Source organism: Triticum aestivum, chromosome 7D, assembly GCF_018294505.1.
Source record: "Triticum aestivum cultivar Chinese Spring chromosome 7D, IWGSC CS RefSeq v2.1, whole genome shotgun sequence".
NCBI lineage: Eukaryota > Viridiplantae > Streptophyta > Magnoliopsida > Poales > Poaceae > Triticum > Triticum aestivum.
Window position 1 is genome coordinate 462,508,458 of NC_057814.1, and position 11,714 is coordinate 462,520,171.

At 41.3% G+C, this 11,714-nt stretch overlaps 1 protein-coding gene across 3 annotated transcripts; it reads right to left on the reverse strand.

Moving 5' to 3' along the window:
• Window positions 1–4,143: 4,143 nt before the first annotated feature.
• Window positions 4,144–10,329, reverse strand: LOC123167709 (uncharacterized). Of its 3 annotated transcripts, none has more exons than XM_044585567.1 (9): window positions 9,886–10,329; window positions 9,049–9,100; window positions 7,825–7,898; window positions 7,614–7,703; window positions 6,887–7,030; window positions 6,332–6,383; window positions 5,237–5,310; window positions 4,509–4,598; window positions 4,144–4,385 (listed from the first exon to the last, which is right to left on the reverse strand). In XM_044585567.1, exons 1-9 carry the CDS (start codon window positions 10,011–10,013, stop codon window positions 4,376–4,378), a joined length of 714 nt encoding a protein of 237 aa, XP_044441502.1. In that variant the 5' UTR covers window positions 10,014–10,329; the 3' UTR covers window positions 4,144–4,375. The 3 variants fall into 3 exon arrangements, with proteins under 3 accessions (XP_044441502.1, XP_044441500.1, XP_044441501.1); XM_044585565.1 differs by having other exon boundaries at window positions 4,488–4,598; XM_044585566.1 differs by having other exon boundaries at window positions 4,144–4,598.
• Between the last annotated feature and the right edge of the window lie 1,385 nt (window positions 10,330–11,714).

Below are 11,714 nucleotides of genomic sequence, written 5' to 3' on the forward strand. Positions count from 1 at the left end.
CTTAGGTCCCATGCAATAAATGAGAATGAATTTCAAACACCAGGGCATTGTTGCTTGCCGGCAAAACGTTGAGATACTTTATTTTTAAATTCTAGTAAAATCCAAAACTCGTCTGAAATTCATGAAACTTGGCATTCTATCATGGAATGGCACCCGACATGTTGTGGTATTTTCTGTGTCCATTTTGAGAGAAGACGCACTCGAATAACAGCCAACAAAGGCATTTTAGAACAAATAGCTGCCACTTTAACATCTCAAACGTTTGTATAATTTAAATCGTGTATGTTCTGTTAACCATTCACGTGATGCCACGCATCACACTTTTAATGGCTAGGAGGTGCCGTGCGGACAGCAGGTTGAGTAGACGGGAGGCGTGCTCACCGAGAAGCGTGCGAGCTATACGCTGCGCAGGCTCACTAGGAAGCGAGCCTTTTGACTTCCATGGCCGCCCACCTTGCTCGCATCATCTCCATTAATGGCGCCCGAGCCACTATTTAATACGGGCGGCCTTACTATTCGCCTCTCATTCCCCTCCCGTAGACCTCCACCAACGCCATGGCACAGAAGGATCATGTGCCATTAGTCTTCCAGTTTGGTGAAGTCAACTCTGAGCCATACGAGATAGAAAATAAGGAGGAATGAGGCATCATGGACATGGCCCTGAACGAGCTGGCCGCGGCGGTTGCTGCCCCCGCGCCCTTCCCAGCTCCCATCCGCATGCCCGCGCTAGGCCATCCCCGTAGCATTGACGGGCTGGTTGCCGAGCGCTATCGCAGAGCTGGAAGCCGCGGGTGTCAGCGAGGTCCCCGCGGACCCGCGCGAGCTCGTGTACATGCCAGCGCCAGCGCCCGTGCCCGTGCGCGTCCCTACACCCACCACGACGCCGGTCCCCGTGCGTTTGCCTACACCCGCCGCGCACGTGCCCATGCGCGCGCCCCCCTCGGCGTCATGGGAAGTCGCCGTCGACCGCAACCTCGCAGTGCCGCGAGTTGCCGCCCTCCAGCGCCCCACCCGTCGATCGCGTGACGACAGGGTGTTTGATTTTCAAGTGAAGAACATTATGTGCTGCCTTGTAGACTTCAACAACGACGTCCCGGAGGACAACAACGACAACGCCGGCGCGGCACACCGCCTCCGCCACAGGAGGAATTAGTTTTTTGGGGGGTTTAATACTGTATCTCGATCGTATGAATATAAAATTCGTAGTGTGACTAAATGAAAGATATGGTTTGAACGAACTTGTGTTTTTCTATCTGAATGTACAGACTTATCAAACGATTTAAAGAAACGTCAATGAATTTTAAATATAAAACACTTATTGCAAACATTTTAAATAAAACATTTGTATGCAAACCGACAGCTTCCCAGGTAAGCCAAGGAAAAAATGTGCCGAACAGGATTTGTGCAGCTCTTCATGGCAAAAGTTTTAGATAGAACACCTATATGCAAACCGACAGCTTCCCAGTAAGCCAAGGGAAAATGTGCCAAGCGGGATTTGTTCAGCTCTTCATCGCAAACATTTTAGATAGAACACCCGTATGCAAAGTGAAAGCTATGGTCTTCCCCAGCAAGCCAAGGGAAAATTCACCGCGCAGGATTTATGCATCTCTTCAACGCAAACAGTTTAGACTGAAGACAGTATGCAAAGCGAGACTTCGCCACTAAGCCAAGAGAAAAATCTAGCACGCAGGATTTGTACATCCCTTCAACGCAAACGCTTTTTTCGGATGATCCGTGTGCAACCACGTACAGGCAATTTGACATATTTGCATATGTCATATTGGGTATATTACCATTTGTCAAACTGGAAAAATTGACATTTGTTGATCTAGTAACATTACCCTTTGTCAACCTTGTAACCCTGCCATTTGTCAAAATTTGCAGCTAAAAATAACTAGCACTATCTATTTTTGCAACTGAAATCCAGTAAGCATATATTTCATTCATAGATTAAAAGTCGTTCTTTATACAAACAGTTCAACTTGACAGCTGAAACGACCAAACTTTTCCCCAATTGTTGCCAACCACGTACTGAAATAGCTAGTTCGGCTATATATACTAGCTAATTTTAAGTATGTAGTACAGTTCGACCACATCTATAGTCAGATGAACTGAACAAAATAGCCCCTAATTACTACTACTATAGAGGGGCTTTGTACTAGTTCCAGCAGCCTCTCCTTTGTCGAGCGCGCTTAGTAAGAGGCAGAGGAGGAGGAGCCGGTCTTGGTGGAGAGCTCCATCCAAACTATGGAGCAGTTGCTTGTTGAGGACAAGTACCAAGTGGTCGGCTTCGACCTCGAGTTCACCAGCGGTCGTGCCGGGCAAGATCAGAAGGTTGTCGTCGCCCAGTTGTGCGTGCGACATGACGTCCTCGTCTACCACTATCACCTGGCCACAAGGCCTTGCGAGCGTTTCTTCAGGTTTATCAACAGCTCCGACTATAGTTTCGCTATGGTGGACACCACCAACAAACTAAAAGCGCTCAAGGTTTCGGGCTTGACCTGCCAGAATCTTGTCAACATCCATGACCACTACAAGGTCTGGGGCAGCGACAACAACAAACAGAACTCCCTGGTTGACCTCACCTCGACCATCATCGACCCCTACTACATGAAGATGAAGGATGATAGCAAGAAGGACAAGAACGCCTGGCACAGTGCCTGGCATCAGAGACTGGATGAAGAACACATCAAGTACGCGGCAAAGGACGCGTACACAATCTACGGGATATACATGAGGAAGTGTCTTCGTCCTGCCCCAGACGAGGGATCGAGCCACAGAGCAGTGGCGGGAGCGTCACAAGTAGATGACTAGACGGTCGTTTCTCCTAGTTTAGAATGCATGCAATTGTTTATTGAAGTGTGTGCGAATTATCTGTATAGTTACTTATGTAATTGGATGTTTATTTCAATTATATATATGTTGTTCTTCTGTAGACAGAGCAAATCACACGACTTATTAGCAGCAATCCTCTGTGTTATTATTGGGCTTCACACATTTCGGATTACAGGCCTGTTTGTAGCGTATCACACACATCTTGTTCAGTTGAACTGTTTCTGTTGTCTTGGCTCATCGCAAACAGTTCATCCAAGTGAACTGTATACCCTCCATTGCACACACCTTGATCTGCCTGACCGTTTCTATTGTGTTTCATAATCGCACACAGTTCATCCTAGTGAATTGTATGTCATATATCGCACACACCCTCATCTAGCTGACCGTTTCTATTGTTCTAGATCATCGCAAACAGTTTGAATGGATTAACCATATGTCACGCATCGCACACGCAGCTCTGATCTGAATCGTGTTTGATGTATGCGCCATCACAAACAGTTCGTCTCATTTTTGACGGTTTTCTTACACCACCGTTTGAGATTAATGCATCGCACACAGTTTCATCGAAGGTCTCTGATTGGACTGTCGCGTTTGGACCATCCTGCAGTAGTGTTTGGCTCTGGTCTAGGCGGCATCCTATCTTTTACACGTGACATCATTGGCACCGCTCTCGGTCCTCGTTGTCGTCCGGCAGGATCGACGCTCCACAGTCCGGAGCGAGAGGGCAGATGGCGGTGATGCTGGGTCGAGGGGGCAAGGAAGAGGCAGGAGAGCGAGTCGCTGGCTCTAGGAGGAGGCTAGGACAGACGATGGAGAGATCCGGCCGGGAGAAGGGGCCGGAGGAGGAAAATGTGGTGGAGGTGCGAGACGAGAGAAATTTCTGAAGGGTTACCGATTATATGTTTCAATGGCATTTTGGTTACAGCGAAGTTGAAGGGCGAGCTTTGCGGGAGGGGTGGGAAGCCAGTCTGGAGGGGTTTTTGCTTGTGAGAGCATTTTTTAGATGGCTTCATTTAAGCTGAGCCCACATATTACGTCTTTGTTTAGGTTTGTACTTCTAGGGGCCTAAAAGCTCCACAAGCCAAAGCTCAAACATCGCTCATTTGGCATCCAGTATTTTGGCAGAGCAATATGACAAGAGAATGCTAGGCTATAGCCCAGTGGTAGGGACTTGTTGGTGTGCCTATTTCATTTTTCCTTGGTACACTCACGTCGCGTTCTTGTACGTGCTCCTGTAATGCCTCTTGTATCCCCTGCACTTTCTCTCGCACTGTCAATGAAACGATACGCAAGCCTTCGGCATATTCGTAAAAAAGAAAAAACCTGCTGTCTATCATTTGCCAAGCAATTAAATTTGATATACAATTACAAAACCACCTTTGAGACCATAACAAGGAGCTTCAACTTCGTTAAGAAATCATTTCATTCCACAAAGAAAAAACTTCTCTAATTGCTACTCTGGTATACCCTTTTATTGTGGCACCTTTATAGACAGAGGGGACATTATTGTGTACCAAGAACATATCTCTTCAATGAGTTTTCAGATCTTCCTACATTTCAATCAGGTAAATGCCACATAAATGATTGCATGTCGAGCAGAATTTACACCAATTGTAAGCTAACCAGGATAGTAGAAGAGGATCGACGATTACTGCAAGGGTGCGATTCCATACTTGCTATGGGAATTCAGTAGCAGATGGTAGACTGGGTCTTGGTATGACACTTGGAGAAGTTGAACCACAATATAGCCACATGTTGTGATGCTAAAACAAAGAAAGAAAAAAAAAGAGGATAAGATTCCGTACATAAATAAATAATTGATGCTGCATACACCACTCAACATTAACACGTACTCCCTCTGTCCGAAAAAGCTTGTCCCAAGCTTGTTCCTCAAACAGATGTATCTAGCACTAACTTGATGCTAGATACATCCATTCCATTTGAGGAACAAGCTTTTTCGGACGGAGGGAGTATATTCCAGCTTTACATAACTAGAGCTGTACAACATAGTATTTGAGAAAGTAGCTCACACATATCAACCAAAAATAATCCTAAGGGGGAGACTCCTAGAGAGAACATTGGATAATATTCCCTATATATTAGAACGTATGCATCTTGCACCTGGCATGAAGAACATAAAAGCTACAACTCATACTAAATTACGGCAAACATCTGATGGTAATAATTCATCAGCATGGACAAAAGATCCATTGTTAGTTACTACTCCCAGTGATTATCGTATTTGATAGGTAATGGCGGTAGTACTAATTACACCTTATGTTGATATGTAGATACAAGTAATGCAGTAATACTGAAGTTGTACGAACCACAAGAACCCAATTGTTATGTAGTGATATGCTAAGACACTGTATGTTGAAAGCCCCCAAAAAGAATTATATACCTTCCAAAGCATATCAACAAGCATATCCAAATGACTGCTGAGATCCAAGTCGACTCCCTGTGAACAACCCATACCTGTTGACATGTCATCAGAGATTAACCACTTGGCCTTGTGTTGCACATCAGGGAGTAAAATACAAGAATATACACTCCCAACCAAGAAAGAACTTTGTCAGGTAGAACTACAGAAGTTACTGAATAAACAAATATAACCACCATCAAGGTAATTACAAAATACTGACATTGCGAATTTTCAAAGAGGAGATAAGAAAGTTGGACGTAAACTGCAATCAGCGTATGCAGAAAATATTATAGATTTAACTTTAGTGGAATATGATTTGACAACAAAATACAACTATTCTTTTTTTTTACCATTGACATGACTGTAAATACCATCGCATGATCAGGATTTAGAACTGAGTTTAACGGGCAATCCAAATAACAACAGAATCAATACTGGTAGTTTTAATAGGGAAAGTATTATTTCATCCGCTGCACAAGCTGAAATACGAATAACAGTGCATTTATGAAGACATGAAGTTATGTATGCTTTGATGAAACTGCCACAAACAGCAATTTTGAGAAAGAAAAGACTAAAAAAAAGTACACTTCTTTGACACACCTTAACACCAAGCAGTAACTATCTATTCAAGTCAACAGACTATATGAACGCATCCAGGTTGAAACAACACATGGTTAATTCTATCATTTGGTGCTTGGGATGAAGCTGCCATACCGCCCAAACGGGCTAAGTGATGGATCATCATCTTTACAGTGTAACACTGTGCGGGACCTAAGTATCTTAGCCCTGTCCATCCCACTTTAGCATTGTCAGATAGTAGTAGGCGCTATATAACCATTGCCGCTTATATATTGGCCCTGCTGGTAAGGTTCAAACAGGAATTTATTATGTTCCATTCTTATTTTCATTTTTGACAGAATACGGGTGTCCTTTTTTGACAGGTATGTCACAGAATGTGTGGTTTGGAAACTTCCCTTAGAAATGTAATTTTGTGAGTCAGGTCAAGGTATGCGTAGCCCCATGAAACAAACTCTAATTGCTTTGAACAACCACTAAGATTTGAAGATTTCTCACCGATATTGCAAAGATATTTATATAGAAGTCAATTAAGGTTGCAGCCATCCACCTGTGCACAAGAAAATTGTGAAGTTGAGATTTCCAATTGATAACATCAATAAAATTAGGTAATCCAACCAAAAGTACCCAAAGAAAATCAATGGAAAATATTCACAGATGTCAGTACCATTACAATATTTACTTGGGTCATGCCTCTAACGATTCTCTTTCTTTGTGGACGGACTCCTAGTCTTGTCCACAACTATGGTGAGTGCCAAGTACTACTGTGTTACAACTTACTGAGTAACACAGCTAGGCACTCATGGACGTGATCATTAAAATTAACTCTTAATTGCAACTTCAGCATAGATGGCTTCTAGCACGATTCCCATATCTCATGCTTACTTTATGTTTCGAAACTATCTAGCGTTTTTGTCTATTCTAAGGTTCTTTAGTCTAGTATCTGATTGCTACCTTTAGTCTTTTATCTGCTACATCTACCTGGACAGACAGTACTTCAAAACGATAGTTCTAAGAAACTGACGAATGCGAATTATGAATGTATTCACTTACGGTGTCAACAAATCCTTCCTGAAAGGCAATCCATCTGTAATGACAGTATACGTGACAAGTGCAGCCATGAGTATGCCCAAAATGCTGAAAATAGTTCTCCCGATGACGACAAAAGAACACTTCCTTTCGGGTAGATTATCTTGCCTGAAAAAAGAGATGTCTAATCCATTTAAGTTTGAGATAAGCGTCAGCAGGAAATAGAAGAGCTAAAATTTGTTTCTTTTCATTTCATCTTGAAGTGCCATAGTGCAGTCATCTTCATTCCTCACTATTCATGTAGTGAAAAGTACTGACACACTAGAATTTTACAGGCATTGGACCAACAAGATGACTCCAGATTCTCAGTTTGTTCAGATAACACAAAAGTACTCATTTAATGTGGCAAAGCTGTCTTTTTGACATAATTTATTAGTATTCCTTTATGTGCAAGAACAAGGAACTAGAAGTTCGGAATAAGTACAAGAGCTCAGAAAGTATCATCATAGTGTACAATAATGGCATAAGAATTGACTAATGCAAACAAAATAAACAGAATAACTATAAATAATCCATGATTCAAAGGAATACCATCAAAGCTAAAATTGAATTATTTGATAAAATGTTGTATTGAATAATGCAGTTCTTTTCATAGTTGCAGTTATTAAATCCTCTATTATGATGTCAAGAAAATAGTTGATCGGAATGAATCAGTACCCTGCATATAATGGAAAATAATTTGATTATATACCTGAGCAGCAAAAGATCAAGTGGATTTTGGGAAAGCCCTGAAGATGTTATCTCAAATAACTTGCTAACAATATAAGCACATGTAGTGGCACTGAAAAAGTGAAAGAAAAAAATCGTCACATTAAGTGGAATAGAACACCTCCAGTCAAACAGAACTGTGAACAAGCCATGATAAATCAAGAGGATAATAAATTATTTGCAGAAAAGAATACCTGCCAAGACAAATCAACAGTACTACCCAGAAGATAGAACTAATCCAATTTCCTTCCTTGTAGACAACCCAAGTCTGAAAGACCATAAATGAAAGAAACAGTTCAATCTCGAGTCAAAGTTGAAAAAGAGTGTTTATGTCCACATTCTGTAGACAGATAGCAAAACTAAGCCAACATTCTAGTGCTCAATTCCTGCAGAACCAAGCATCCTTTTTCAGAAAACGCGAGGAATGTGTTTCGATGCATTGATTGGATATGTTAGCAACACCTTAAGTTTACATATATAAAAGATGGACTCTGGAAATTCTGCGTTTGAATCAAGCGGAATAGTTAGTTTGAAAAAAAAATACTGGCTTTGACAATTTACTACTTCGTGCGCAGGCAGGAATTGATGCAAACACGATTATAGAAGAATGTCTCCTAGCTTCTTCTTTTTTTAACAATATGTCTCCTAGCTTGGTTAGTGAGTTAGCAAGTTAGTTAGGTAGACTGCACATCTCATCTCGTAGCTGCGATTATTCTTAGCTTTATTAATTGGATATTTTATATATTAATTACTTAAATTGTTTGGGCACTCTTATATAAAGGCTGTCATATATATCAACAAAAAGAAACATTAAGTTCATGGACATCCCAATCTCTAGTCTCTTTTCTCGACAAAGCCATGCAAACATGTCGTCCTCTTGGTAATATATATGACATAAGGATCTAAGGATCAATACGAATCTGTGCCATGTCCAAACAGTGTGTCAAGGATACCATTAATTAAGACAGAGTGATGCAGAGGAGGTACTATTTATTTTCATCTCTTAGTTGCAACCCATGTATAATCATTAACATTTGGGCCAAAAAAAGGCAATGCAGTTACAGATATGGCACCACATTTGAAAACTTACAGAAAATATTTTCATGCAGATGCAAAGGAAAACACAATGAATCGAAGCAGAGGCAAACACGATGAATCGATAGAAACTTGTGGGAAAATATGTCTGGCACAAAGAATCTTATGAACGACATAATGTATTTTTCCGATAGTTCTATTTATTCAAAAGCCGATAGTAAAGAAAAAGAACTGGTAGCTACATGGTAGTCCACTCTTGGAAAATGTGTTTCACCTGTTGTACTATCAAATATTCTAAACATCACAGGCTTTATGTAAATAGCATCTGAATAAACTAATTGCTTAGCAATGTGGAAACAGATATACAGAGATAGAGGATTTACCGAAATTGCTGCCATATTTACATAAAAATCAATCAGTGTTGTCACCATCCACCTGCACACAGTAAGAATTACTATTTTCAAGTGAAAATCATTTGAAAACATATAAGATTCATACTCTGATGCAATGCATAATTCACTGGCTAAAAAAGTATCAGTTCTCTCAAGAGCACACTGCCTACAACACTATTCAACATGTGTATCTAAGGAGTAGCATTTCTCAGGAGCTACCTAAATCTGCATCAATGTAAACCAAGCCTGAGGCTCAAAAAGTATCAGCTCCCTCTGAAGAGCACACTGCCTACAACACTATTCAACATGTGTATCTAAAGAGTAGCATTTCTCAGGAGATACCTAAACCTGCAGGAATGTTGACCAAGCCCGAGTCCCCATGCCATACCACCTTACTAATTCAACACACATAACTAAATCCAGATATAAGCAACATCTTACAGCTAAATGCTTGCAAAGATACATAAGGTTTATGCCTTTCTTACAGCTAAGATGGTAACTGAATTCATGAGCAAATCAAAGTTCATAACTGAACATTAACTTTGCGAGTGCTTTTTTTTTTTTGCGATTATATACTTTGCGAGTGCTACAAATGTTGCTAATTAATCACACCTAACTACCTAAGGCAAGTTATGCTGTATTAGAACCAACGATCCTCATCAGGGGAATTTTAACGTACTCGTATCGTATTCAGACCCCCAAAAAAATGTGTAGCAGCTTCCTACCGATCCACAAGGGTGCACAGCGGAATGAGACGTTTTCCAAAATTCACCGCAGCAATCAGCATATAATCCTCTTCAACGGCGAAAAGAAAGAACAGTTACTCACGGAGTCAGCAGCTCGGCGCGAAACGGCGAGCCGTCGGTGATGCAGGTGTACACCAGGGTGCCCACCATGAGGCAGCCGAGCGCCGCGAACACCGTCCTGTACACGACCAGGGTACCTAACGCCGCCATGTTCGCGCGCAAGGAGCTCAGTGCGAGACGAAGAGGGCACGGAGTTTGGTGGAAGAGCTGGGGCGAAGACAGACAAGTAGGAGGAGGAATTGCCAATCGTCCAGGCGGGTACTGTGGACGAGATGCTGACACGTCGGTGAGGCGGAAGCGGTGGCGGAGGTGAGGCCACGTAGGGCGCGCACGCCGCCGCCGTTTGCGACTTGGTGAGGCGAGGGGGTCGCGTATGGAGACTGGCTGGTGAAGAGGAGGGGGAGGAGGAGCAGCGGAGGTTGCCACCGGATTCCGGCGCTGGTCGGCGAAGGAATTGAGACGTGCATGCCTATTCTACGGCGAATCCTTTTTTTCCTTTTCGACAAAACTCTACGGCGAATCATGTGTCGCTCTCTGCGACTGCGACCACGATTGTGGAGGGAAAAAGCACGGGATATGCGCCAGGCCCAATTAGCTACTCCGGTTTTCTCGGTTCTACAACAAAGCTTGTTGTCCAGTTTATCAAAAATTGTCCAGTTTTTCAGATTTGCAAGTTTTCTATCGGAAAACTAACTGCGAAGGGGATGGCAATCGAACGTTTTTATGGCATTTCTTTATGAGTTTTTGATGGCATTTTTAGGTGGTAGCAGATGGCAATTTCTTCCCCTTTTTGCCGCAAAATTTCCTTCTTTCACAAACTGTCATACAATACATCTTTTTTTAACTTACTAGAACAATTCATGTGGGTTGCAACATGATATAAATATTCTACTACGTTAGCTTGTGATTAACCTGTCAATAATAATGCGATTGTGTAAATAAATGTTTATCAAATTCTGACCGTGAATTGCCTTATATTTTGATTAGAAGTTTGGTAAGTAAATTAAAATAAAATTGGTTCAGAAGGTAAGTAAATTAAGGTGATTGATTATCATATAGATGAAAGGTTGGACAAAGGGGTGGTGGGAAGAAAGGTGAAATGGGAACCTTACGTTCTTTTTAAGTAGTATAAGATATAAGATATAAGATAAGAAGAGAAGAGATATACAATACATCTCTGAAGAAATGGTCATGCATCTCTGAAGAAACTGACAGAAAAAAGGTTTGCAAATGCCCCCCATCATTGCGAATCTATGGGGTCTAGTATTTGTTATTTTCACCGGTTTTCTTTTTTCTTATTTTCATTTCTCCTTTTCCCCTTTTTTCTTCTAAATTTAAAATTGTTCACAATAAAAAACTGAAATCTCAAAAAGAAGTTATTTTAAATGTTTAGGTTTCCTAAAAAATTGTTCACATCTTTAAATAATATTTAAAAAAATGTAATCTTTCTAAAAAAACAAGTTCTTCCAAAAATTATGGTTTTTTCACATAAATAATTGTCATGTATTTTGAAAACTAAAACTAAAAACATACCAAGAGTAAAAAAATGGGAAAGGGAAGAAAAAACATTAGTTACCGTGTTGAGCACTAAATGGGTTGGCCCACCCAAACACCTTGTGCGAAATGTAGACATATTTTTCTCAAAAAAAAGCATCACACATATGAGCTTCTAGGTGGACCCTACTCCGGACGTAATGTGTCAGATACACTGCAAACGAAGACCTCCAAGTGCACTCCCGCAGCATATGAACGGCCCAACGCGTCGAACATTTTTTGAATTCGCAAATATTTTTTTGGATTCCCCAAAATATTATTCAAATTCAAGATTCTTTTCTGAATCTGTGAACATTG

Coding starts and splice junctions, on each gene's coding strand:
- LOC123167709 (XM_044585565.1), bottom strand. CDS start 10,013: ATGGCGGCGTTAGGTACCCTGGTCGTGTACAGGACGGTGTTCGCGGCG. Junction 7,899..9,048: donor TAAATATGGCAGCAATTTCG/GTAAATCCTCTA, acceptor ATGGTCTTTCAG/ACTTGGGTTGTCTACAAGGA. Junction 7,704..7,824: donor CTGTTGATTTGTCTTGGCAG/GTATTCTTTTCT, acceptor TCACTTTTTCAG/TGCCACTACATGTGCTTATA.